A 27,577-nucleotide genomic window follows, 5' to 3' on the forward strand; every position below is an offset into this window, starting at 1 on the left:
ATTTATTGCCAATAAGTAACACTTACAATAAAGTTGCCATGGTGCTCGGTGCATACATGAAATAAACAATAAATACAGAAAACAGCTGTTAAACATAAAAAAGAGGCTGAATGGTTTAGTGCAGAATGTGCAAGAATGTTTAGGGATGTAAAAAAAGTTTAGGATAGCCTATGTATAGTCCAGGTCCTGGATGTAGGTTTATGGAAAATGTAGTGACTAGGTTTGGGGGGGTTTTACAGTCGGGGGGTCCGCCCGGTCCGGGCCTTGTTAATAAGGCTGACTGCAGAGAGGAAGCAACTGTTTTTATGGCGTGAAGTTTTGGTCCTCGTGTCAGAGGGTAGGGGTTCAAACAGTTTGTGTCTGGGGTGAGACTGAGGGAACTTAACTAAGTTAGCCTTTGAGCTAATGCCTGCTAACTACTGTAGCTGAGGGTAATACAACAAACAAACATGGAGGCTCCATAATCTGAACCAGCATGAACCAATACGGTCCAGGTGACAACAGCTGCATACAGTAAGGCTAGACACTTTCCCCGTTTTTATCATTCTCAATAAAGGCCCAATTTAAATTCACTCAGAGCATTCCGCTTAGAGGAAACAAGATAACATAGCTTAGTTAGCTATATTAGTCGCGGTGGGGGTGTTTCATTATTAATATTATTATTAGCGTTTTTGTTATTAATAATTGCTCTGACTTTTGATTTGACACATGGCACTGACAATTCAACCAAATACAAAGTATTTATTCAATTTCCGTGTGTGTGTGTGTGTGTGTGTGAGTGTGTGTGAGAGAGAGAGAGAGAGAGAGAGAGAGAGAGAGAGATTGATTATGACTGCTGTTTAAGTGTTTGTTGCCTTTTTGGACTCCTTTAACATTTGTGGTGTTGGCTCCCATTTGCACCAGTTCAGCTCAGGTTGTCATTGTTTGTGTCAAACAAGTTGTGAATTTGTTGTAACATTAAAACAGGAGATGATGACTTACTCTCATGGATGTTTTAAGAGAACTTACTCTGTGGTCAAAGTGATGCTCGGAGCTCCAGTGGTTTCCTCTGCGGGTGAACGAAACTTTCCAGAAGACGTAGTAGCAGAATCACGTGAACGATTCCAGGAAATGCTTTTTTTCATTGGTTGTTGCGTTAAATCGTACCCAGATACAATAGTGCTATTTTCTGATTGGCTATTGTGTCACCCCTTTATTTATTTTTTTTGATTGGCTGATAAGTGGCAGGCTCGACCATGGATGTATTAAGAGAACCATTGACATATATAAGAAGAGAACGGGCTCGACTAAGAACTCAAGGGGCCATCATTGCATTACAGTGGGTTGAAGAGGTCAGACCTGATAGGGTGGTATTATGCACAGAGTCTTTAGCTGTCATAAAAAGCATACAGTCCATGACATCTGTCAGAGAAGACCTATAGAACTTTATCACAGTTTGCTAAGATTACATCGGGGTGGCATAGACATTCAGTTTTGTTGGGTGCCAGCACATGAGGGGGTAAAAGGGAACGAGGGTGCAGACAAACCATAGACTGTATATATATATATATATATATATATATATATATATATATATATATATATATATATATAATTAATATATACAGTCTATGAGACAAACAGGCTAAAGAGGCATTACTAAAGGAAATTACAGTTCCAATTCCACTAGGAAAAGGCAAACGAAAAGCAGTGGTTAAGAAAAAAAGAACTGGAAATATGGCAGAAATGGTGGGAGGAAGACAGAAAAGGAAGGAGATGTTATAAAATACAAAAATCTGTCAGTATAAAGAATTATGCGGAAAGGACCAGGAGGGAGGAAATTATAATAACAAGACTCAGGGTGGATCACACAGGGCTGAATGGCACGTTGTTTTTAATGGGGAAAAGGAATAGCGACAACTGTGAAAACTGTGGGGTTAAAGAAAATGCTGAACATGTAATATTGTACATTGAATGAGGTGGAAAGACAGGTGTTTAAAGATAGGGCTCAGGAGGCAGGGCGGGAGTGGAGTCTGATGGGGATACTGGGATCAGAAGGGGAGGGAGAGGAGATCAGGATCACCAGGGTCAGTGTAACGCTTATCAGTTCAATTCTCTGAGCACAAACGGACATTTGGAACAGAAACAGAAAAATGGGTTCAACTATCCAATTTTTCATTTTTTTCCCCCGCCTTGACAAATTAAAAAATTGGATCTTTAAACTGTTTTTCCAATTTTCTGTTTTTTATTCAGAGGATCAGAAATTGAGAAAATTACAAAATTGCGTCTGGGCTCCAATTATTCAATACTGCCATGGTATTCTCTCCCTCTACTTTGTGGAATATGCAGGTCATTAACTGCATATGGACCAAAAACAACCAAAACTGATAGACTTTGGGGTCAGAGGTGCAACTGATGGTTTGGAGTGGTGGGGGGGGGTCGTAGCTAGGCGGAGAGAATACCATTGCAGTATTGAATAATTGGAGCCCAGATGCAATTTTGTAATTTTCTCAATTTCTGATCCTCTGAATAAAAAACAGAAAATTGGAAAAACAATTTAAAGATCAAATTTTTTAATTTGTCAGGTGGAAAAAAATGAAAAATTGGATATTGGATATTGGAACTCATTTTTCTGTTCCAAATGTCCGTTTGTGCTTAGAGATAAGCGTTACACTAAAATAATTATAAAATGGCATGATGATACACACTCCAGTACAGTAGGTGGCGGTATGCAATCCGCCATTAAATAAGAGAAGAAGAAGAAGAAGAAGAAGAAGAAGAAGAAGAAGAAGAAGAAGAAGAAGAAGAAGAAGAAGAAGAAGAAGAACTCCAGGGGAGACGCGCTTGGTTCCATAGTGAGAGCGGCGCTGCCAGAGACATTTTGGGCGCTGCGGCATATTAAATATATTATAAATAGTTTTTCCGCGTGAGAAATACAATGTGTGGCGGGAGTGCGTGACAAAAGACCGAAATTAGTGACTGTCACGCTCAGTGCGTGACACTTGAGAGCCCTGCGAAGGAACCGATTCTGTAAATAGATGATTTTACTTTCACTTTCGTTCATGAGCTCAGTGGGTCAGTTTTACTGAGTTTCAAAATTCCCAATCAAAAGAAGTTGTTAATAATAACAATAATTAGTCTATCAAAGGTTCAGAGGCGAAGACCATGCTTGTTCTGCTCCTCATTGGACTCGTGTTACATGGCGCGGCGGCAGGTCAGTTAAGACTTTTTGCTTTTTTAAAGTATGTTTATTGTCAAGGAAAAAATGCTTCTTGTCTTTATAAACTGTATTCATGAGTTAACGGTTCTTTTCATAGTCTTTGATGTTTAGTTCAAGGAAAGCAACAACCCATTATCTTTAAGTTCACGTTAGTAAATCCTGCCTGTGCAAGTCTTTGGTTGATCCCTATACATTTGTTCAGCTAGCCACTGTTGAACTTTGGCCAAGAAGGATAGCACAGCAGATAGTTTATGATGTCTTGACTGTACTGTAGTTCCTCTTGATTCTATATATGGGCAGGGAAATATTATTGTTCAGTGATTTATAAAACTGTGATTAAAAAAAAAACTGAAATTCTTACATTCATATTTTCTTACAGTGACTCACTCTCTGAAGTATTTCTACACTTCGTTCTCTCAAGTCCCAAACTTCCCAGAGTTTGTGGTAGTTGGATTGGTTGATGACGTTCAGATGATTTACTATGACAGTAACACCAAGAGAGCAGAACCCAAACAGGACTGGATGAGCAGAGTCACAGAAAGCAAAGATGAGTACTGGGAGTGGAACACTGAGGGATTGGTGGGTCAACAGCAGCTCTTCAAAGGCAACATCGAAATTTCAAAGCAGCGCTTCAACCAAACTGGAGGTTTGGCTTTTATGTTGTATTTCCATCCTGCATTTTAGTAAGCAGATGTTAACACACACACACACACACACTCACACTCACTCACTCACGATGTATTTTCGTGACTGAACCACACTCCGACTCAACAGAAACATTACTGAGACTGAGTGGACTGGATGCTGCTATACTACACTGATCCAGTGTTTCTGTCCATCCCATAATAAGCAGCAGAGACCATTACCACTTCATCTCCACTAGATTAGATCAGAATAAGTGGAGTGGAGCGGCCACAGTGAGCTGGTCCAGAAGAACTCTCCTGCAGGAAACCAGTTCATCCCAAACAGTTTGACAAACACACAGCTGATAGAGGAACATTACTGCCTGGTTTCTTAAACTACGGAGCAGGGGCCTGTAAACGGGCCACAGGCTGCTTCTGCTGGGTCCTCATATGAGAGGAGGAGCAGGATGTTTTAAAGGGATAGTTTGCATTTTTTTGAAGTGGGGTTGTATGAGGTATTTATCCAGTCAGTGTATTCCCTACAGCAGATGATGGTCGGCTGTTGCTCTCAGTGGAGCCAGTGTGTCTCTGTGGAGGTTAAAAGAGGATATGAACTGTGTTAGGATGTCTCTCTGTTTCCCAGCAGTCTCTGCCTCTCTGTCTCTCTCTGAGACGTCCACACTTGTCCACATGATGATTGGCTGTAAGGGGCTTTCATCGAGCCAATAACAGCAGGAGGTGTAGATCCTCTGTTTTGGTGTCTGTGGATCAGTGTGTCTCTGTGGTAAAGATGTCATATCAACTGGTAACAGGTGACTGGGCTGTGATCTCTCTCTCCCTCCCTCCCTCCCTCCCTCCCAGGTGTCCACATTCTCCAGATGATGGAAGGCTGTGAGTGGGATGACGAGACTGGAAGCACCAATGGATTTAATCAGCATGGTTATGATGGAGAAGACTTCATAGTATTTGACATGAGGACAGAGACATGGATCGCTCCAAAACCACAGGCTGTCCTCACCAAACACAAGTGGGACAATAACAAAGCTTGGATAGCACGGAAAAAACACTACTACACCCAGATTTGCCCTGAGTGGCTGAAGATGTATGTGGACTATGGGAGGAGCTCTCTGCTGAGAACAGGTAGAATCACATGACCTTTGTTTCTAACCAACAGTAACATTACAATACATGTCACCAACATACAGAGAACTGTGAGCTTCTATTTCTGCCAAAATCATGTCACATGCAGACTGTCTATGTGACGAAACATTTGTCTGTCAATTCAACTTTAAACGGTACTTCCGTCATTTAACTGTATTATTATGAATGTCGTCCTGACGTGTCATCTGACTGACTCCTAACGTTTTTCCAACCCAGTTTAGATGAAACCATGCCCACTACTGTATGACGAAAGCCTCAACTTGCTTTCTTGGTAAGAACTGCCCTGTGTAGCATTGGCAACGTGTCTATGCTCGTGCAAGGTACCAAAACCTGATTTGTTCTGTGTTAAGGAAAAACTCAGAAGTAGCACAACTCATTTCACATAGGCTATGTGAAGAAGGTTCGGGAGACCTTGATGAATTACACAGGAGCATTTAATGAACACTCAATTGGGGAGAAAATAAAGCAGGCAGTGCAGTTTAACCACAATGTGTTATTGTGCAGAGCTGTCCCAACTCTCTGAAGTTCCTGTCTTCCTGAAGGTGTATTTAAACTCATGCAGGAGTTGCTACGTTTAACTCAGTCTATATCCATGACCTTCCACTTCCGGGATTGCTCCATAGACCTTTTTCACAGCAGACATGTTGACATGTCATAGTAGGAAAAGCACAGGTGTATTCAAAAACATTAATGAAGGCTGCTTTCCACTCAGGAGAGGCCCTGGTATTGTGCATGCTGACTCACTGAAATAGCTTACTGGGACACTAGATGGAATTGAGCCATCGTTAAGGTTATCAATTTCAGCTGTGCTTTTCCTACTATGACAAGTCAAAATGTCTGCTGTGAAAAAGGTCCATTGCCGCCGGAAATTCCGCCGTATGTCCTTTTTTTCGGCCGGAACGCTTCCTTTGTGCTGGAATTCTAAACTCCGGTGGATTTCTGAGGACTATGGTTAACTGCTCCTCAGATCTCTGCAGGGTAAATCCAGACAGCTAGCTAGACTATCTGTGCAATCTGAGTTTTCTGTTGCACGACTAAAACAACCTTTGAACGTACACGTTCCACCAAAACAAGTTCCTTTCCGAGGCTATATTGCTGCGGCACAGGGGCTCCGTGCAGCGCTTGACGCCGCCCATGACGATTGTGATTGGTTTAAAGAAATGCCAATAAACCAGAGCACGTTTTTCTCCCATCCCAGAATGCTGTGTGGACTAGCCAGACCTTCCTCCACACGAAGACCTGGCAAAGCCAGACTATGTTTAGCTGAACCTTTTAAGGTAAACAAAGGTATTGCAGGTGCCTAAACACAGATGCTAAAGCCTAGTTCAGTCTATCTCTCTCTCTGGGAATTATGTTAAAGTGTGGCAGGGCCACCGACATCCAAAAGGAGACCGTCCTGAGACAAAACATCCCCTCACCATGCAGCTGTCTACACTCCTTGAATCTGTAGAGAGACAAACATAATCATACATGAACAGGTTTGGTTATTAGAGACTGGCCGAATATTCTCGTCCCCTGACCTGTGACCTAGAAATGACCTGATGTTGTCTAAGCTTTCCCTTTGTCTCATCATACCACAACATGGTGTTTCTGGAAATTCCACCACATTCTGGTCCTATCCCCTGACCAATGGCCTATCCTGACCTTAACTACTCATGGCCAGTGCCTAACCTTAACCAGTTGGGCTGCTACGAAGTGTGGGTCATGCCAAGAAACCAAGTGGGATTTATAATAACGCTGCGTCGAGGCTTTCGTCATGTGGTAGTGGGCGTGGTTTCATCCAAACTGGGTTGGAAAAATGATAGATGCCAGCCAAGACACACATCAGGGCGACATGCACAACAACACCGTCAAAGACCACATCAGGACCATATTCATAACAACACAGTGAAATGACAGGGAGTACAGTAAAACTACAACAGTACACATTAAAGTTGAATTGACACCGACAAATGTTTTGTCAGGTTAACAATCGAGATAGACAATCAGTACAGTTCAAAGTTAAAGAGATACAGACACATTTTTCGTCACGTTTAGTCGACATGTAACATCATTTTGGCACAAATGGAACCCCACGGCGGACCCACTATGTCTCAGTTTACACACATTTCTTCTCTTACGTTCTCTGACACATCCACTCATCTCTCGGCCTCCCTTTGCCCCATTTTCTCTCTCACTTTCTCCCCCACAGTTATCACCACTTTCCCTCCTTTTTTTTTCTCTCTCTCTCTCTCTCTCTCTCTCTCTCTCTCTCTCTTTCTGTCTGCTGTGTTTCTGTCTGTCTGTCTCAGTTTCTCTCTCAGTTTCTCTCTCTGTCTCTCTCTCTGTCTGTCTTTCTCACACTGCCCCCCCTTTCTAATCTATCTCACACCTCTCACCTCTCTTCATGTCTTAATATACTCTCTGTCTCCCCCTTGTTTTATCAATTACACTTCAGTCAGATTTATTTGCAAGGTGTGTGTGTGTGTGTGTTACTGATGTATTTAAAATACATTACATCAAACAGGAAATATTAGGCTAATATACAGTAAATAATATTAAAGAACCTCTAAACAGTCTTTGTCTTCACTGTGCAGAGGTTCCCTCAGTGTCTCTCCTCCAGAAGTCTCCCTCCTCTCCAGTCAGCTGCCACGCTACAGGTTTCTACCCTGACAGAGCCATGATGTTCTGGAGGAAAGATGGAGAGGAGCTTCATGAGGACGTGGACCTCGGAGAGATCCTCCCCAACCACGATGGATCCTTCCAGATGATTGTTGACCTGAACCTTTCATCAGTCCCAGCTGAAGACTGGAGGAGGTACGACTGTGTGTTTCAGCTCTCTGGTATGAAGGACGACATCATCACCAAACTGGACAAAGCAGAGATCAGGACCAACAGAGGTGAGACTGGAATCAGACGTGAGGAAGGAAACACATTTAGTTTACTCTAACAGTCCTGTAGTTGATTCATCAAATATTTTATAAACCGTTTATAAAGAGTAAGGATTAAAAATGACATTTAACAGCAGGACAAACATATAATGTCTGTATACAGGATTGTGGTCTGGTTGATAAATGGATGTTCTTCTCTTCTAACTGCTTCATCTGTTCAGGTTTGGACTATTTTTTGTTGTTTTCTGCTCAACAGAGAAGCCCACTCACATGACCATCCCCATCATCACTGCAGTGGTTGTTCTGGCTCTCGTCCTCCTCGCTGTGATCGGAGTCCTAGTTTACAGAAAGAAGAAAGGTGAGAGACTCAAACAGAAAGATTTTCTCATTTCTTTCTCAGTATTTAGATTTTAGACTTCAAATGAATGTATATATTTAAAGACGTTTAACTTTTAGAAAATATGTACAGTATATTTGTTTGTAAGTGTGTTACCGGTATACACTAAGATAGTGATTCCCAACCAGGGGTACGTGTACCCCAGGGGGTACCTCTGCTGTTGCCAGGAGGTAGGTGAAAAGATTGTAGAGCTCTATTGCTGTAATTTGAACATTTACAAATTATGATTTGATAAAAAAAAAGAATATATCCAGATATTAACATTAAGTGAACAACACCACATGTTGCAATTAGGTAAGAGAAAACAAGTTAGCAAGCAAGCACAGTTTAAAGTTTAAACAGATAGCTAAAAGTAATGGCTAAACACTTCAAATGATCTGTTATAAGTAATGTACTGGATACATGTTTGAAATAGTTAGCTAAAAGAAACGTAGTGGATAAATGGTTGAAATATTCAGCTTCACTCTAAGTAGTAGTAACCTAGTAGGCTAGTAGTAGTATTACTGACCAAACCAACCTTAATATTTACAGTTCAATTTTATGAAAACATGTTTTATATAATGGATAGTGTTATACATTTGGAACATACATTGGGAATTGATGAAGGGGTACGTGAGTTGATCTGACAGGGCTGTGGGGGTGCCTCAGACCAAAAAAAAAAGGTTGGGAAGCACTGCACTAAGATACACTCATGTCCCTTGGAGACTTACCGGCAATTAAATGGCAGTTAAAGGTGCTCTAAGCGATGTTGGGTGACGTCACTTCTTGTTGATGTTCGAAGTATTGTCAAACAAAACGGAAGCTAGCTCGCCCCTCCCTCCTCCTCATCCCGTCCCTTCCCCCTCCCTTCCGTGCTTCCTGAAACATGCGCACTAACCCCCCCAACCCCACCCCCAAATCCTTCTTGTCGGTTATTGGCTGGAACGCTGGAAGACTGTTTATGTTTCGTGGTGCAGGTTGGCCAGTTTGTTTTTGTTGCACAGTTCATGTTGTCAGTACATGTTGTCATGTTGCCGCTTGTGCATGTGAACCACTAATGTTCGCCCACACATGCATATGAATTTTAACTTGTGAATACAAAACTTATTTTGTATCATTTTAATGTAACTAGCAAAACAGATTTGTGTTGATTGACATTGACTTTAAGGAACACTTAGTTGCTTTTCTATTGGAACAATCTCTATTGAGTTTATTTCTGTACAAGGGACAGTGGATCAATAAAACCAATGATTATAGTATGATGATGTAAGATAGATAAGAAGTAAAGAAGAGATGTAATTATCTGTATGAGTGGCTGTAAGAGGGAATCATGTCCAGTGGGGAGAAGTGACCACTGTGAGAACTAACTAATGACTTGTCTTTGCTTTATATTTCAGCCAAATGCCCTCCATCTCCTGACAACATTGTTGAGCTCTCTGAGAAACTGAATCCAGAGTCTGAATGATGAACACATGAATATACTGAATGGATACGAGAAGGACTGGAGGTGATTGTATTGTGTACTGACTGCATTGTTCCTGGGCTTATATATTATGTCTAGTTTGGATGGGTGATTTAACTGACAGATGAAACCTGGACAGGTGATAGCTGGAAAAGAAAAAAAATGTGTATGTGTTTATGCATGTGTATATGTAAGTGTACGTATGTATATATGCATGTATGTGTATGTATACATATATAAATAAGTGTGAATGAAGTTGTTTCTATATAACTAAAGGACAAAGTAGAAAAAAGGGGGTAGGACCAGAAAAGTTTTTTTTAAACTTCTTCCTCCTCCTTTTTGAACATGGGAATCCTTATTTTAATTATTTACAATCATTTTAAAAGATGTGTTTGTTGAGGATTTGTTTTTTTTTTGTTGTTTTCTTGCTTGTACTGAAATACACATGTTCTTATTTATCTTTTATTTGGTATTTATTTTTAACATGTTCAAAATAAGTGAGTTGCTTCATATGGGACTTGAACTATTCACACCTGTTGTTAAAGAAAAGCTGCCTTAAACTTGGTGAAACCTTCTGTGAACAGGAATGATAGTATTTATTATACAGTAAATATTAATAATAAAGTCTTTTTCTTCACTGTGCAGAGGTTCCCTCAGTGTCTCTCCTCCAGAAGTCTCCCTCCTCTCCAGTCAGCTGCCACGCTACAGGTTTCTACCCTGACAGAGCCATGATGTTCTGGAGGAAAGATGGAGAGGAGCTTCATGAGGACGTGGACCTCGGAGAGATCCTCCCCAACCACGATGGATCCTTCCAGATGAGTGCTGACCTGGACCTTTCATCAGTCCCAGCTGAAGACTGGAGGAGGTACGACTGTGTGTTTCAGCTCTCTGGTGTGGAGGACGACATCGTCACCAAACAGGACAAAGCAAAGATCAGGACCAACAGAGGTGAGAACAAGATCAGAAGTGATCACATCTTTTTGTTACCTCTGAGAAGGCACGGACGTTGACCCACCATTGAGGTCACCGAGGTCCGGACCTTGGAACCAAAGGCCTCTGATAAAAGTTGTTAAATATTCACAGTGTGTTTTTGTTCGTTTACCTAGTGTTACGGCCTCCATTTAAAGGAACAAACAAAGGCTCAAAAGGGATTGGAGGATGCAACATATAAAAAGGATGCCAGACACAATGTTAACAATTATCCAACAAGTTTGTGGGCGTGCTAGTGCATGCTATTCACCTTGACTCTGAGTTGGTGAATGGGCGTGTAGTGGTAGGAGTGCGTCCTTAATTTCCTATTGAGGGGGTGTCTTTCATTTTGGGCAACGATTTGGCTGGGGGAAAAGTGCTATTAAATCCTGAAATAACTGCTGTTCCCCTTTCTGAACACCCAGATGACCTGGGGCAGAGGTTCCCAGAGGTGTTTTCAGTTTGCGCTGTCACTCGTGCGATGTCTACGAGACAGAAGCAAGGTTTGCCTGATGACGGGGGCGAGGTGGAATTGGCTGACAGTTTCATGGTTGATTCTGACTTCCTGGCTTCCTCGTCAGCAGTCTCTCTTCCCGCTCCGCCTCTAGCAGTAGTCACTCCTGTGGCGTCGGCTGTTTCCTCTCCTGATAAAGAGCCTAGCTCTAAAGTGTGCATGTCACGGGAGCATGATTTGTCGTTAGCTTCTTGTTTTGATACTGTCGTTCCAGCGGATGAAGTTGAGAATATGTCCACCGGTTACTTTTTGAAGGACAGTGTGCTTGTGCATAAATGGATACCGCCGCATCTATCCGCACAGGATGATTGGGGGGTGGTGACTCAAATTATAGTTCCGAAGACTCACTGGCATGAAATTCTCAAACTTGCTCATGATAATCCGCTTGCGGGCCATTTAGGAGTGACTAAACATATGATCGCGTTTTACTGTGTTTTTTCTGGCCAGGATTGAAACGTGATGTGCCACAGTACTGTAAAACATGTCATTTCTGTCAGATCTCGGGTAAACCAAATCAAACCATTCTGCCATTCCCGCTTTATCCAATTCCCTTCGTGACGGAACCATTTGAGTGGGTGATTGTTGACTGTGTTGGTCCCTTGCCACGTACGAAATCAGGCAACAAGTTTCTTTTGACTATTATGTGTTCAGCAACTCGGTTTCCTTTCCACTGCGTAACATCACGACTAAAAACGTTGTGAAAGCACTGCTGAAATTTTTGATAATTTTTGACCACATCCTTGGTAACATCCCAAATTGTTTTTTGCAGTTTGACGTCATTCACTGTTGCTCTATCACCCAGAGAGTCAGGGGGCGATTGAACGATTCCATCAGACTTTAAAGTCTATGCTCCGCACTTACTGTCTTGAGTCCAGTAAGGATTGGGATGAGGGTGTCCACCTCCTCCTTTTTGCTACCTATGAGGTGGTTCAGGAGTCCTTGGGCTTTAGTCCAGCGGAGTTGGTGTTTGCACACACTGTGCGTGGCCCTCTTAAACTCTTGCAGGAGAAATGGCTGGATAACGATACATCACAAAACTTGTTTGATTTCGTCAGCAATTTTCGTTTCAAGCTTCACCGTGCTTGTGAATTGGCAAAGCAGAACTTGTCCGTTGCGCAAACAAAGATGAAAAGATGGTTTGATTCGGATGCTAAAAGTAGATCTTTCAGTCCAGGTGATAAGGTTTTGGTATTATTGGCCATTCCTGGTTCTGCCTTGCAGGCTCGTTACGGCGGCCCATATGTAGTCCAACGTAAAGTGAGCGACCGGGACTATATAGTTGCCACTCTGGAGCGTCGGCGGCGAAGTAGGTTGTGTCACATAAATATGTTGAAGCCATATCTGGACAGAGAAGCTAACCCTCAGTCCTCTGTCAGTGCGGTCAAAGCGGTTGTGGCGCTGTCCAGTGCTGAAATGATTGATGAGGCCCAGGCAACTGTGGTCTTGTCCGGTGCTGATTCCACTGTGGCCCTGACAGCTTTGACGATGTCTGATGTTGAGGATGTTCTTGGTCCATCCAGTGCCGTTGTTCAAGGACAGTTGAAAAATTCTGTAATTTTGTCCAAACAGCATGAGGATGTGGTCAGTCTAATAAGTTCTCATATCTCTCTGTTTTCAGACGTGCCAACTAAAACCCATGTGCTGCAGCATGAAATTGATGTGGGTGGTTCACTGCCAATAAAGCAGCATCCCTACCGAGTCAATCCTAGCAAGCGCCTCCGTTTGCAAAAGCAGGTTGATTATATGTTGGAGTGCGGCATTGCAGAGCCTAGCTCTAGTCCGTGGAGTTCGCCGTGTCTCCTAGCTGCTAAATCCGATGGCTCTGACCGATTCTGCACAGATTTCCGTAAGGTGAATGGGGTCACGAAGCCAGATTGTTATCCTCTTCCCCGGGTTGAGGACTGTGTTGATAATGTTGGCAGTGCCAATTATGTGACAAAGCTCGACCTGTTAAAAAGGTATTGGCAGGTGCCACTAACTCCTCGGGTGAGGGAGATTTCCGCATTTGTGACCCCTGACGCTTTGTTGCAGTATACGGTGATGCCATTTGGCGTATGTAACGCGCCTGCTACCTTTCAGCGCTTGGTAAACATAGTCTTATTGGGTTTGTTGGGACGTGAAGCCTATTTGGACGATATTGTAATCTACTCCGGTTCATGGGATGACCACATTCAGCAGCTTCATGCAGTGTTTGGAAGGCTGCGTGATGCTAATCTCACACTCAATTTTGCGAAATGCAAATTTGGTCAAGCTACTGTACAGTATTTGGGAAAAATTGTGGGTCGGGGTCAAGTCAAGCCGCTCCATTCAAAGGTCGAGTACTACAGAAGCTTTTGTAAAAACTTTTCCGCAGTTGCCGCCCCACTTACCGATCTGTTGAGTTCAAAAAAACGTTTCCATTGGTCTAAGAGTTGTCAGCGGGCGTTTGGTTGTGTAAAGGCTTTGCTGACTCATGCCCCAGTCCTGGCTGCGCCTGCATTTGACCGTCCGTTTAAAATGTCTGTTGATGCGAGTGATGCAGCGGCGGGTGCGGTCCTTCTTCAAGATGGAGACGATGGCGTGGAGCACCCAGTTCATATTTCTCCAAGACATTTAACCGGCATCAACTTGTGTACTCCACTATTGAAAAGGAGGCTCTTGCACTTGTTTTGGCTCTGAAACATTTTGAGGTTTATGTTGGTTCTGCTAGTGCTCCAATCATTTACACTGACCACAATCCTCTTGTGTTTATTAATCAGATGCGTAATGCGAATCAGAGGCTAATGCGTTGGGCACTTTTAATATCATGATCCGGCACATTAAAGGTCAAGATAATGTCTTGGCTGATACCTTGTCGCGCTGCTATTAATTGGCCGTTATGCGTGAATGATGTCCGCGGCGCTCCCCCATTCACTATTTTAGGGAGGGGGTGTTACATTTGCCTCTTGTGTATGTCTTGTTTTCTCCCTCTCTCTCTCTCTCTCTCTTTGTTTCTCATTCTGCCCTCCTCCCTCTGCCTGTTGCACACCTCAGTGTAATCAGTGCTCAGGTAGAGTGGGGGAGGTGATAAGACGGCAGAGAGTGGAGAACACATGGAGAGCACACCAGTGAGGAGTTTTCTCATTATTCATTATTAACAAGAGGGAGGAGGGCAGAATGAGAAACAGAGAGAGAGAGAGAGAGAGGGAGAAAACAAGACACACACAAGAGGCACATGTAACATCTAGCAGACTCTTTCAAAAATGGTGTAGCAGTTTTCTATGAAATTTGGTGGACAGACCATAATCTAAGAACGTAATCAAAAAATTGGTGTGTATAGTGCCACACTGCGATATTTTAAAGACACAGAAGTGACTCCTGAAACATCAGTCAAAAGGACAAGGTAACAACTGAAATTAGTGACTGAATTAAACCACAACTTTGTGTATTTTTGTATTTTCTTACTTGAAACATTCTGAGTGACTGAAACACTTTGCCTCTCTTTGTCTTTTCCTCCGTCCTCCTCAGAACAATGATTACATTTCTCTGATTTAACACCACCCTTCACATCCTTGTCTCTGCCATGTACCAATGTGTCGATATCATTCATTAGTTACCATATTTATATCAGATATTTGTGATACAGCATATTGTATCAGTATTGATTTCAAAGTATAAAACTCTTTGTAGTGCAGTACGGGATGAATACGGTTTGCCAGAGTCAGATCACAGACTGTGGAAATGTGACACAAGAAACATGACACGAGATACTCGATCGGGAAGATGTTATTATGGGATAACTTATTTTTATGTAAGAAACTCCACCAAAAGATGTGGAATACTTTATTTATATATATGTGTTTTATTTATTTTCACAGTGATAATGTTTTTTTCGCTTTCTTTTGAGCGACAAGAAAGTCAAACCTTTGAAATTGTAAATACTGTTTTTATTCTGCTTAATAAACACAGATACTAAGTTAAAGTCAGCCATTTGGGCTTGTTTGACTGTATTTTCTCACTGCAGGCCACTTATTGAGTGGATGACCCTTTTAGGGGCCAAGTGAAAATGTTTACTAACTGCTATGGCATGGATTACAATGTAAAAAGTAAAAGTTTTTAACTTTTTATTATTAGTATATTAGCTTTATTACATGTATTATACATTGCTTCTGTTTCTATTCATTTTATTTTATTTACTGTAAATATTTATGTACCTTTTCCCAAATTGTTGATATTGAACAAGGAGTTTTTTGTAGTGATTTGTTTAAAATCGATTAAATTTAGTAAAAACACAAAATATATAGGCCTATAGCCCATTACACACAACCAGGTGTGTGTCTCAATAACTTCCCCCTAGAGGGCAGCATAAACCTAAACACTGAACCAACATTTACTGTAGAGAATAGGCCTGGCAACCCGGTTCCTCTTAAGTATTCGGGTTATTAGAGTATTATATAGAGTCACTCCCTAAACTGAACCGGGTTGTGCGAGTCACTTGAATCACTTGAGTCAGTATTGCTAAATCACCAAGGAAACTATCAGTCCTACTACACACCCACTCACCACCTCATGCAGCCGCTCACAGGAGAGCCATATATAGCTATATATGGCAATATATAGGCTTTCAATGTAGACATAGAAACAGGAACAGAAATGCCCATAGTGAATACATTATTATTTTTTAAATCGACTGTCTGCTCGAAGTAATTGCATTTCAGCATATTACATTTATACACCAAACCTACAGTAAGCGTAGCTAAGCTACGTGCAGAACATTGTAAGTTATTTCAGAAGTGAAAGAAAGGCTTTTGTTGTTTATTTGCTTTACCCTGAGCTTGAGGAGAGAATCAGAATCAGAATCAGAAAGGGCTTTATTGCCAAGTACGTTGCACATACGAGGAATTTGTCATGGTGTTGTTGGAGCATGTCACACATACAAATATACAAATATAAGAAGGATAAAAAGATATAAACAATATAAGTATAAACATATACACGCAGTACGTATTAATAACGATAAAATAAATTTAAATAAATAGTAAAATGAGTTAAACAGTAGTGAAAAGGGACGCTACAGCAGAGTAGGTACAGTGGCATGAGGAGCCAGAGGTGGGGTGTGGAGACCTCACTCGCCCGTCTGAATGAATCAGAGCCACTCATGACAACGTAGCCGGCTGAAGCGCGGGATTGACTGGCTCGTGCGAGCATCGACAACTCACGAGTCACCGAGTCTGCGAGGGCTCGTTAGTTCTCCAGTGAATCATGGTCTGCGAGCTTCCGGTTGTGAGTCTGCCGGTCGGATAACCTGTTTCAGACTCAGAATGGGATGCCATCCCACAGCAGTGTGTGACCAGGCTGGTGACCAGCATGAGGAGGAGGTGCCAGGCTGTTGTGGCTGTGTATGGTTCTTCCACACACTACTGAGGCTCTTATTTGTGAAATGAATAAATTGTTCAATGGCCAATATGTCTTGTTTCTTCAAACTTCAATCATCCAATCCACCAAACACCAAATGAGTCAATGGCAGAATAAGCTTTTTGGCATTGGCAGACAAGATTTGGCAAATTTTTCATGGGCGCAACCCACATTCTCAGCGCTGCTGGTCATCCCACAAATGCATGTTCCTTACAAATGGGGCACTATTTAAAAGGGAACTAAACAGGCTTTCCAACGGTATAAGATTTATTGCCAAAAAGCACTGTTACCACAGAGAAATAATCTACCAAACACAAATGTCCTTACTTTTTGTGCTAAGTTTGTCTCTCTAGTGTACAATGCCATGTTTCTCAATTATTCTCCTCTCTTCTTATCCCACTAATGTGCTGATCACAAACTGAAACATCAAACTGAATGAAAAATGTCCTGAAACACCAGTGATGACGTCAAAGTCACGTGGTATTATTCATTTGGCACAATGTGTTGGAGCAGATTTTCACAGGAGTGAAACAAGTTTCCCAACTTCTGTATCATCCACCCATCTCTCATCAGAGCAGAGACAAAACAGCTGAACCAGCTCGGTCCTCAGACACGTCTTTATCAAAACAAGATGAAAAAGTTCCTGTTGTTGCTTCTCTTCTGTCACGTCTCATCTCCAGGTAAGATCACATTTTAATTCTTTACTTTCCACTCAGCTCTGCAATTTGGTCCTGTGTAGCTCTGGGACACACTTATAATTTATTTCCCCATGTACTTCAACATGATAAGACTTTTTGTAATAACTGGATCATATTGACTACATCATATTCACGTATTCGTGTCGTTATCAAAACAATATGAAAGTTGCTTCTCTTCTGTCATGTCTCTTCTCCAGGTAAGATCACATTTTAAATCTTTATTTCACTTTTCACTCAGCTCAGCATTTTGTTTCCTTGTAGCTCAAACACACTTGTTCACACTCATTTAGTTTCACTTTTACCTCTGAATACAGTACATCATATTCCCCCTGAGGGTGATGATAATGTTTTTATATTTATAATGAATGTATGACCCTTGTTTGGCCTGCAGTGAAACACTCACTGAAGCTTTCTGTAACTTCATCTTCTGGAGTCTCAAACTTGTCGGAGCTCGTGGCTGCTGCAGTGATTGATGAACTTCTGATGGGTTACTGTGACAGCAAGAAAAAGATATTAGAACCAAAACAGGACTGGGTGAAAACTATCTTCACCAGTTGGAGTGGTATATTCTAGTGTGTTTTGAGCCAAATAACATAAAAGCCAAAATGGATCACTTTAAGCAGCGCTTCAACCAAAGTGGAGGAGCAGTATTTATACATATTACATTTAACTTTTACTGCCAAACTGTTGAGTGACCAAAACTCATTTCCACCCTGAGATAATGCAATTTAAAACATCAATAGTCAACATATCTTCACAATAACACACATACATGAGAGAGGAAATACAAGATAGTTCCTTCATTCACCAGTCAGATAATTGGACTCAGGAGTTTGACATAACGTCTTAATTCAAGAATCTAAATGCTTTGTTGTCTAATATATCATCATTTCAATTCATGTAAAGTGTCTTTGAGTACTATGAAAAGCACTAGTACTGCTTTATTAATAATTAGACTCTCAACCTCTCAGGTGTCCACATTCTCCAGAGTATGACTGGCTGTGAGTGGGACGATGAGACTGGAGAGGTCAATGGTTTTAATCAGTTTGTTTATGATGGAGAAGCCTTCATAGGATTCGACCTGAAGACATCGACATGGATCGCTCTGAAACCACAGGCTGTCATCACCAAACTGAGATGGGATGCTGAGAAATCTAAAAAATTAACACCATGAGATTTTCCTCACTCATATTTATCCTGAATGGCTGAAGATGTGTGTGGACTACAGCAAGATCTCTGCTGAGAAAAGGTAGAATCACATTTTCTCACATACAGTGGGGTTGCATATTACAGTAAGTGCTTTGGGGTCCTTCTGTAAGTAGTTTTGGGGGTACAATGGTTCTGGAAAAAAACAAACAAAAAAAAGCTACCAGCAGCAATACGACAGGTCAAGCAGTCGGTCTGTTCCAGACAGGCACGCACTAGTTTATTTATTATCAGGGCTTCGGAATACGACGTTGGATCCGGAACCTTTTTTATTGGATCCGGCACCTCCTGTGTCACTATGAAAAATGAATCGCCTAAATAAAAAAAAATGACTGTTTGTGTAGCGATCAGTGTTGTTTTCTGTCTTGTTAGTCTTTATTCTCCATTGGAGTTCCACAAAAATCTTGTGTTTGCATTTTCAATGCGTTTTGAGGTGAATTTTCAGGGTAAGACGGAGGCGGGAGGGACGGAGGGAGGGGAGACAGAGGGGGGAGAGGGACGGAGGGAGGGGAGACAGAGGGGGGAGAGGGACAGAGGGAGGGGAGACAGAGGGGGGAGAGGGACGGAGGGAGAGGGGGGAGAGGGTCGGAGGGAGGGGAGACAGAGGGGGGAGAGGGAAGGAGGGAGGGGAGACAGCGGGGAGTGGGAGGGGAGACAGAGGGGGGAGAGGGTCGGAGGGAGGGGAGACAGAGGGGGGAGAGGGTCGGAGGGAGGGGAGACAGAGGGGGGAGAGGGATGGAGGGAGGGGAGACAGAGGGGGAGAGGGACAGAGGGAGGGGAGACAGAGGGGGGAGAGGGACGGAGAGAGGGACGGAGGGAGGGGAGACAGAGGGGGGAGAGGGACGGAGGGAGGGGAGACAGAGAGGGGAGAGGGTCGGAGGGAGGGGAGACAGAGGGGGGAGAGTGACGGAGGAAGGGGAGACAGAGGGGGGAGAGGGACGGAGGGAGGGGATCGGCACTAAAACAGCGCGACGCTGCACTTCAAGTGACACAAGCGCTTCAGGGGAAAATGTCAAAAAGACAACAAAGTTTGTTTAACTTTTTCAAATACGCTGGCCAGTCGGATCCCAAACAAGCAAAAACTGCCGATCAAGAATGTGGAGACCACGGTGGGTGTTTTGGTTAATTTAATAGTCCGATGGATAATTGCTGCTTGTGAAAACGATTGTTGCAATGTATTGTAGGGTGATATCAGGCAAAATGGGCCATCAGGTAAATGGGCCATTTAAGGTTTGTGGGTCCCAGCCCCTCTGGAATTTAGAGCCAATGACTGCAAAGGATTTTAAACTGTTGTCCTAACTGTGCTTGACAAGTAAAAGGTGATTTGATTGGTTTATGGTTGCTATGGTGGGCGGGGCAATAATTAAAATCAAGACTGCACCAGAAAGTTGCATGGTAAGTAGCCTGGCATACCAAATCTAACTAAACTATTATAAGGATGATAAATCTCTAAAAAAAAAAAACATGCACATAATAAAATATGCATTTTATCTGTCTTGATATCATCAATCAGAAATAATGTTGTTAATTTGCTATATGAACATATTTTTTGAAAAAGTGATGTTTTTCTTGGCTGCCCAATTTACCTTAACCCACTGAGGTAAAATGGGCAACATGGTTTCAGCTAAAATGGGCCATCACTTGTGTCACTCACAAACACACATACACATGTGTCTGAGTGTGTGTGTGTGTGTGTGTGTGTGTGTACACACACACACACACACACACACACACACACACACACACACACACACACACACACACACCATGACATCCCCAACAGTAATAATGGTAGTAGATATTTTATTTACAGTGAGTATGGCAAATGAGAAGGAAGCGAGAGGAGAGGAGAGAGGGAGAAGGAAAGAGAGAGGAAGTGAGAGGAGGAGGAAGGATGAGAGAGGAGACAAGCAGAGGAGACAGGACGTGAGAGAACAGGTGAGGAGAAAGGAATGCAGAGGAAATGAGAGGAGACTGAAAGAGAGAAAAGAGAGGAGGAGCAAGGACCAGAGAGGAAAGGATACAAAGATAAAACAGGGAGGGAAAGGAAGGCCAAACAACTACAATCTGTGGAAAGAGGAGAGGATGAAGGGGGCCTTAGATGAATACAGGGAGGGGAAAAAAGCAGGGCAAGAGAAGCAAATCACCTTGAAAAGTCTGCAACACCCACTATGGTGACCCACATGACCCTAAGGCTACTGAGGAGGGTCACATGTGATCCATGTTCTGCCTGGTTTCATGAGAGCTGTGGTGAAGACAATGGTGTCTGTGATGACGATGGTTTCATTTGCAAAGACTGTGTTTGAAAAATGTTTTCATCACACACAAACATATCAGTTATCAATTTTGAATGTGCATTTTTGTAATTTGCACATTTCGTTCTAAATGTGTTGTTCACACACACACACACACACACACACACACACACACATACACACACACACACACACACACACACACACCACTGACATCAGTTCAATGCTGTTCCAAAATGGCCTTTTTTTAATTGTACACTTGAATATGTGGGTTTGCACCCAAAATGGGTTTTTTTTTCAATGGTACATGAATGTGTTTGCTTAATGCAGTTTAAATGTTATGTGGCTGTATAAGCAACTGTGTTTTAAAATTAAAATTGATGATAAATTACTATTTTCCTTTGCAGTTTGACTGGCCCATTATACCTGAAGCATCGGCCCATTTTACCTGAAACTGCTCATGCAAAAAAAGTTGGCACAGCTGATGTTTCAAGAACTGTAGGGCCTAAATAATTATATTTTATTACATAATTTCAACACACAATTATCAAAAACAGTCATTATTAATCATATAAACACATGGAAAAGGCATATATGGTATTGTATTATTGTCCCAAACGATTTACCAAAAAGTGGCCCATTTTACCTGATATCACCCTATTTTATTTTTTTTACATTTCTCACCGATGAAGTGCATGTTCTAAAAAAAAAATAAACATCGCCCCGATGTACACACAGCGTTGTTTAGGTGTTTTTAGTCAGAAAAGCTACGTAAGCAGTGTAATTTTTTTTTTGTTCCGTTACCTCCAACCGTCGTCTTACGTCGCCGGATCCGTCCCCCGTCCCGATACTGTCTATCAATAGCCAATGATAGCCAGTGCACAGTTAGCATACGGTAAGTAAGTTTAACTGCATTCACAGGTGGTCTGTCAGTTGGTCTGTTTGTCCTTCAGCTTGTTACAGACTGACTGGATGGCTGTAAAATACTGTACATATATTCATGGTCCCCAGAGAATCAATTGTAAAAACTTTGAACCTCTGACTTTTCAGCTAACGTCATCATCAGGTCAAATCCTTCTGTTTATCCAGCTATTTGATTTATGACCAAATACCTGCTAAACTAATGACATTCTCTCAGCCTCAGCTGTACTTTAGGTTTAGCGCTAATGAGGAAATATTAGAATGCTAACATGCAGAACTGAGATTATAACCTGCCAAACATCAACATGCTGGTAAAATTAGCTCAAAGCGTCGCTGTACATCAGAACAACCTCAGAGCTGCTAGCATGGCTTTAAACTCTTTCCATTCACGTTTGATCTCTCTCTCTCTCTCTCTCTCTCTCTCTCTCTCTCTCTCTCTCTGCAGATGAGCTGGACAAAGTAGAGATCATGGCCAAAGAGGGTAATACCGGAATAGGAAGTGACTGAAAGATGTGTTTAGTTTACTTCAGTTGTCCTGAAGTTCATGATTTATTGATTTGTCACCTTTCTGATGCTGTGTGTAAGACTACTGTTTGATATCTGTGGCCATACTACCACATACACACAAAAAAGCCTGAACTGCCAGTTAGCGGGCTAGCTCCCTCAGCCTTTATTTCAGAGACACATTTGTACAGTTGACTGCTGTCTTAAGACTGATGCAAACTACACCATTTCACAAAGCAGTTAACAGCTAACCAACAGCTTCCTCCATTTTTTACTCTGTTCCTGTGAGAGTCAGCACTATCATGATGGTTCGGCCAACAGGTACAAATATATGTCGCTCACCAAAGTGAGGCTCTAAACAAAAGTGTGTTTTTGTTGGATTAGCTTTTGTCTTTTGGTTTATTATGGAATAAATCAGACATTATTTAGTTTAGTTAGTTTAGTTTAGTTTTAGTTTTTAAACCAATGCACTCCACCTGTTGCAGGACAAACCAACATGTAATTAGTTCATAAGTAATGTGTGTACAGGTGTTAATAAATAGATAGATCTGTTCAATACTTCTTTGTCTATATGGTTGTAAACATTGTTGTTTTTTGTTCAACAGGGGGGCCTTCAGACATGCTCATTCCTGTTGCTGCTGGATTGGCTGGCCCTGTTGTTCTTGCCGTCTACTTCGCCGCTGCCACTGGATTCAATTTTTACAAAAAGAAGAAAGGTGAGATACTAAAGAACTAAAAAATTTTCTCTTATTTACTTTAGGTTAAAAAGTTAAAACAAAGTATTGTAAAGCAACCAACAGAGACTGTAGCATGATGATGATGATGATGATAAATGTAATAGGTGAAGAGTAGAAGGGTAAAATATACTTATTTAACGTTAGTAGGAGAATGATTAATAGAGGAGATCAGATTCAGTGGGTAAAGGTGACAAATGTTCATTATCATTTATGTTATAGCTTTAGTGTGTAACTTTTTTCATGTGGGATCACGGAGGGCTTGTATCATGTGGATGCGCCGACAGTGTTGTTGTCATTACTTAGAATTCCTCATGGGGGGGGCGACAGAAACTACGCACTATAGCTTTAATGTCCAACTGTGACAACTGAAATGATTTGTCGTCTCTTCTTGTTTCAGCCAAACTCCCTCCACAATGTGAGTAGAACTTGTTTTTATTCTATTGTATCTGGTCTGACATGCTGTTACCAGGATGTGTTACTGCAAAACAGACTTGAGTAAAGACATGGAGATTATAAATTAGTAAATTATTTTCTCACTCAGGGATTTCTCTGCTAACAGAGAGACCAAAAACAATGACTGTTTGACATGACCTGGAATTACTGTAGATGGGAGTACTAAATAACATGTAGTACTAGAAATAATTAGATATTTGTGTGATGGCAATAGCAGATTAAATTTTCTTGCATGGATTGTGGATTCGGTGGAAGATCGAAATAACTTCACTAACCTTTCCTCAAATAGAGAGAATTGGCTAAATATAAATGACCAATAAAATGAAATAAAAACTGAACTTTTTTATTTGAAAAATAAAGCAAACAAGTTTGCACCAAAGTGCTTCACAAAGATGAAAACATATGTATAGAAGCATATCTAAAAAGCTCTTGGGGTTGGAGGCTGCTGGTTGCAAATGTCACATTCAAGTTGTTGAGTCAGGTCATTGATTCTGACAGATGGAGCATGTCTCTTGGTTCTGGATAAAACATCAGATGCTAAACCTGTTTCAGAGGCTGGAAATACTGAACACCTTTTGGTGGATCTGCTGAGTTAATCTGAACAACCAGCCTCTGGACAGGCTGCATCATCCTCTGTTTATTAAAGGCAGCTCAGTAACAGTGGGTTTTTCCTTACAGCTCCTCACAACATCTCTACGCACTCTATGTCAACATTCATGAACTTCTGATTTACAAACACATCCTGCACACAGTGAGTTACTTCAAATAAGACGGTAAGCAGTAAATGCTGTGACGTGAACTAATCACATCTCCAGTTAAACAACATCTGAAATGATAAGCTTCTACAACAAACCTTTATATTAAAGACCCTAAAAAACTTGCTTTAGAAATCTTGAGTATAAATATAACATGAAATAGTCATGAAGCACAAAGCAAAAAAGATTTTTTTTTTTAAATTTCTTTATTAGGAGTTGACAAAATGTTGAGTTTGTCTCTATGTGGAATTGAAAATCTTTATGGAGGATATGTTTGTGTGTGTGATTAATATCCGTTCTGTATTATAGGTTTATATACTCAAACATTCAGTTCATATACTCACTATATAACTCTGTAACTCTATTTGTGTGTATATATATATATATGCATATGGTTTGGGTCTTATAGATAAACTACTGTAACATGTATGGAACCATCCCAATGAAGTAGAGGTAAATAAAATGTCCTCTCTGGTGTTTGACAACTTGACAGCAACATCCTGATTATTTAGTTTAATTAAAAGACAAATGTTGTGTAAATATTCTGATTATATATTTCTTTTAAAGTATGGTTTTGGTCTTTAAGAATCTCAGCCAACACTCAGCATGTCAGATGTGTTTGATATTCTCATATTTTGTATTTTATTTTAGAATCATTAATGTCAAATAAAATTACTCTTACATTAAAAATGCATCAATTTCAGTTTTTTTCTGTTGTCAGAGTAAGTAAGTGTGAAAACTTCTGACTCAGATTTATAAGATTTTAAACTTTATTAGTCAAACTAAAGGCAGAAGTCAGAAGCTGTTTTCTGGACTCCCTGTCTGATCTTTCAGTCCACTAAACCTTTGTTACAACCCAGGTCTCTGTAGGGGAAAGGAAGCAGCACAGAGGCTGTTAGAGTCTGACAGTAGACTTATTTATTACAGGAGCAAGAACTAAATGAAAGTCAACTCGTACAAGAAGCAAGCTACATGTTGTTTTTATATGATACAATGTGTTTTGGACTTTAGCAGCAGACAAGCCCAAACAAAGAGCTTTAGTGGAAGCAGGCAGGAACAGGTAACAGAGACTCAGATGAAACCGTTTCCACAGAGCCAGAACATGTCTAAAATCTCTGTTGGTCAGAGTTAAGTCCTCTCCAGATGTTGTTACCTCAGCAACGCTTATCAGATCATCACTGTATCCAGAAACATTTAAATATGATTTATGAATTTACACCTGACCACTTTATCAGAAAAACAGAGAAACAGAACAAGGTTGTGTTATGAAGTTATCCAGCTCTACAGGAACTGACAAACCTGTAATTCATTCAAAAGTCATTCACAGGGGAACACACCTCATACTGCAGGGGAAACATTCACGTATAATTAAACCAGGAAACAACTTTTGGAATGAAGCTGAGCTGAGCTTTCCAGCTCTACTTCTTTGAAAAAAAAACAAGATGTATTTAATTAACTTGCTCCTCTTGTCTTGTGTTTTATCTCCAGGTAAAATGACATTAAAGTCTTAACTTTAAACCCTTTGTCAGTTCCTGTAGAGATAACTTCCTAACACAGCCTTGTTCTGTTTCTCTGAGAGACTCATTCATTAAGTTAACACGTGTTGGATGTTTGAAGGATGTTAATAAACACACAAACACAAAAATACATAAAGTAACTTTAAATCGGTATTTCACATATTTAACATGAAACTTAGTAAACATATCTTGTTCTGTGAAGTGAGGTGTGAAATGAGGAAGTAAGTTCTTTTTCAGGAATACCTTCATGAGGTGTGCCCTGTGAGTGAGAGTTATTGGAAACTGGCCGCATCATGTTCATTGTTGAAGACACATTTGAATTGAATAATCCTTAAAATAGGAATAGGGCTTTGATAAACTCTTTTACTGCTTAAGGAATTGACAACCAGTTATCCAACAGAATGATCTACTAAAACCTGTGTGTCTGACAGTGAACCACTCCATCAGGCTTTCTTCACTGCTTCTTCTGGAGTCCCAAACTAGTTACAGGAAACAGCTGAAAAGTTTAAATTTCGGACCTATACTGCATACAGTATGAACGCAAATATTGAATAAAATGAACACTAAATCCAGGTTCCTTAGTATTTCTTACTGTCTCTTTACAGCTAAGATTAAAAGAGGATCCAGAACTCTATAAAGTTCCTGTCACATCAATATTTGAAACTATTTTGCATCATAAATATGCATTAACAAAACTTGTTTTACCGAACATTAAGATATGAAGTGATAGGACCCGTCAGAAAGTCACAGGATACCTTAAAATGGTCAGGTGTAAATTCATAAATCATATTTAAATGTTTCTGGATACAGTGATGATCTAATAAGCGTTGCTGAGGTAACAACATCTGGAGAGAAGTGATGCAGCTGTTTCTGCAGACCTTTGGAGAGGGATCACTACAGCAGCTACCAACTAAAGTCATAAAGAAAGAAACCAGAGTGAACTATCAACACTATTATTTTATCCATGATTCATTAAACCAGTTCTAAAATGCTTGTGAATAGGTTCAAATGGGAATTATGGGACTCATCATGTTTTTCTATTTGATAAACGGATTTGCGTAAGTTTATCAGACCTGAAACATAACAACAATAAAAAGATTAAAACTTACATTGTTTAGTGAAATGTGTGAGGATGAAAGAACACTGCAATCAAGATCTTCCATTGTAGTTGGTTTAGTGAGGAGTGAGTCTTGAGGCTCAGAGTGTCTTTCCTTATGTTACCACTAGAGAGCAACAGAACTCTGACCTGAGTCAGCTGTGAGAGAAGTCAGCACAGAGAAACAAGCTGCTAGAACATTATCACCAGCTCCAGCATTTCAGTGGGTTTCCTTACGTTCATTTTTCAAACATTTTTCAAACGGTCCTCAGACACGTCTTTATCAAAACAAGATGAAAAAGTTCCTGTTGTTGCTTCTCTTCTGTCACGTCTCATCTCCAGGTAAGATCACAATTTAAATCTTTATTTCACTTTTCACTCAGCTCAGCATTTCAAACACACTTGTTCACACTCATTAGGTTTCACTTTTACCTCTGAATACAGTACATCATATTCCCCATGAGGGTGATGATAATGTTTTTATATATATATATATATATATATATATATATATATATATATATATATATTCTTTCTGTCTATTTCTCTTACAGCTAACGGGCTAAGGAGAAAATAATTGATATAGGGAAGTTAGAGTATATGTAGAGAGTATAGCTCCCTTTATAGAAATAAAGAAAGGTAATTGTGAGTTTACACTTTTCACAATTAGGGGCCCGGAATGTTGGAGCTATTCATTGTTTTGTTATTATTGGAGCTATTCATTTTTTTGTTGTATTTAATAGTTAAATAATTATTTATTTAATTTCTGTGTTTTGCCTTAATCATACAGCTACATAAGCTTGTTGATATCATTATTATTTTATTTTGGTTATCTTAAGTATCTGTTAGTGCTTTTGTTTTTAAAGTACCAAGCAGCCTTAGCCATAG

General features: G+C 40.8%; 2 protein-coding genes and 1 long non-coding RNA gene across 4 annotated transcripts; all 3 read left to right on the top strand.

The window, feature by feature from the left end:
• The first annotated feature begins 3,129 nt into the window (after positions 1-3,129).
• On the top strand, positions 3,130-20,020 carry LOC116046344 (H-2 class I histocompatibility antigen, Q9 alpha chain-like). 2 transcript variants are annotated; one of them, XM_035993393.1, is made up of 6 exons: positions 3,130-3,193; positions 3,579-3,845; positions 4,684-4,962; positions 7,560-7,862; positions 8,110-8,280; positions 20,010-20,020. In XM_035993393.1, the coding sequence occupies exons 1-5, from the start codon at positions 3,145-3,147 to the stop codon at positions 8,265-8,267; spliced, it is 1,056 nt and encodes a 351-aa protein (XP_035849286.1). In that variant the 5' UTR covers positions 3,130-3,144; the 3' UTR covers positions 8,268-8,280; positions 20,010-20,020. The 2 variants fall into 2 exon arrangements, with proteins under 2 accessions (XP_035849286.1, XP_031150546.1); XM_031294686.2 differs by lacking the exon at positions 20,010-20,020 and adding an exon at positions 9,627-10,164 and having other exon boundaries at positions 3,145-3,193; positions 8,110-8,211.
• LOC116046337 (major histocompatibility complex class I-related gene protein-like) lies at positions 9,702-21,158 on the top strand. Its single transcript, XM_031294674.2, has 5 exons — positions 9,702-9,736; positions 10,317-10,639; positions 13,500-13,504; positions 20,912-20,959; positions 21,114-21,158. Exons 1-5 carry the CDS (start codon positions 9,702-9,704, stop codon positions 21,156-21,158), a joined length of 456 nt encoding a protein of 151 aa, XP_031150534.2.
• Positions 21,159-22,070: 912 nt separating this feature from the next.
• On the top strand, positions 22,071-24,770 carry LOC116046354. Its single transcript, XR_004895445.1, has 5 exons — positions 22,071-22,108; positions 22,737-22,847; positions 23,266-23,283; positions 24,000-24,302; positions 24,344-24,770. It is a non-coding gene; the product is annotated as an uncharacterized LOC116046354 (long non-coding RNA).
• Positions 24,771-27,577: the final 2,807 nt, after the last annotated feature.

Source organism: Sander lucioperca, chromosome 16 (genome assembly GCF_008315115.2).
Source record: "Sander lucioperca isolate FBNREF2018 chromosome 16, SLUC_FBN_1.2, whole genome shotgun sequence".
Classification (NCBI taxonomy): domain Eukaryota; kingdom Metazoa; phylum Chordata; class Actinopteri; order Perciformes; family Percidae; genus Sander; species Sander lucioperca.

Excerpts from the sequence above, each read along its gene's own strand:
- LOC116046337 (XM_031294674.2), top strand. The coding sequence starts at position 9,702 with ATGAATATACTGAATGGATACGAGAAGGACTGGAG. Across the intron at positions 9,737-10,316 it reads GGATACGAGAAGGACTGGAG|TCTTTTTCTTCACTGTGCAG; the intron begins GTGATTGTATTG and ends TTAATAATAAAG. Across the intron at positions 20,960-21,113 it reads AAAATGGCCTTTTTTTAATT|TTTGACTGGCCCATTATACC; the intron begins GTACACTTGAAT and ends TTTCCTTTGCAG.
- LOC116046344 (XM_031294686.2), top strand. The coding sequence starts at position 3,145 with ATGCTTGTTCTGCTCCTCATTGGACTCGTGTTACATGGCGCGGCGGCA. Across the intron at positions 3,846-4,683 it reads GCGCTTCAACCAAACTGGAG|GTGTCCACATTCTCCAGATG; the intron begins GTTTGGCTTTTA and ends CCTCCCTCCCAG. Across the intron at positions 8,212-9,626 it reads AGTTTACAGAAAGAAGAAAG|CCAAATGCCCTCCATCTCCT; the intron begins GTGAGAGACTCA and ends TTTATATTTCAG.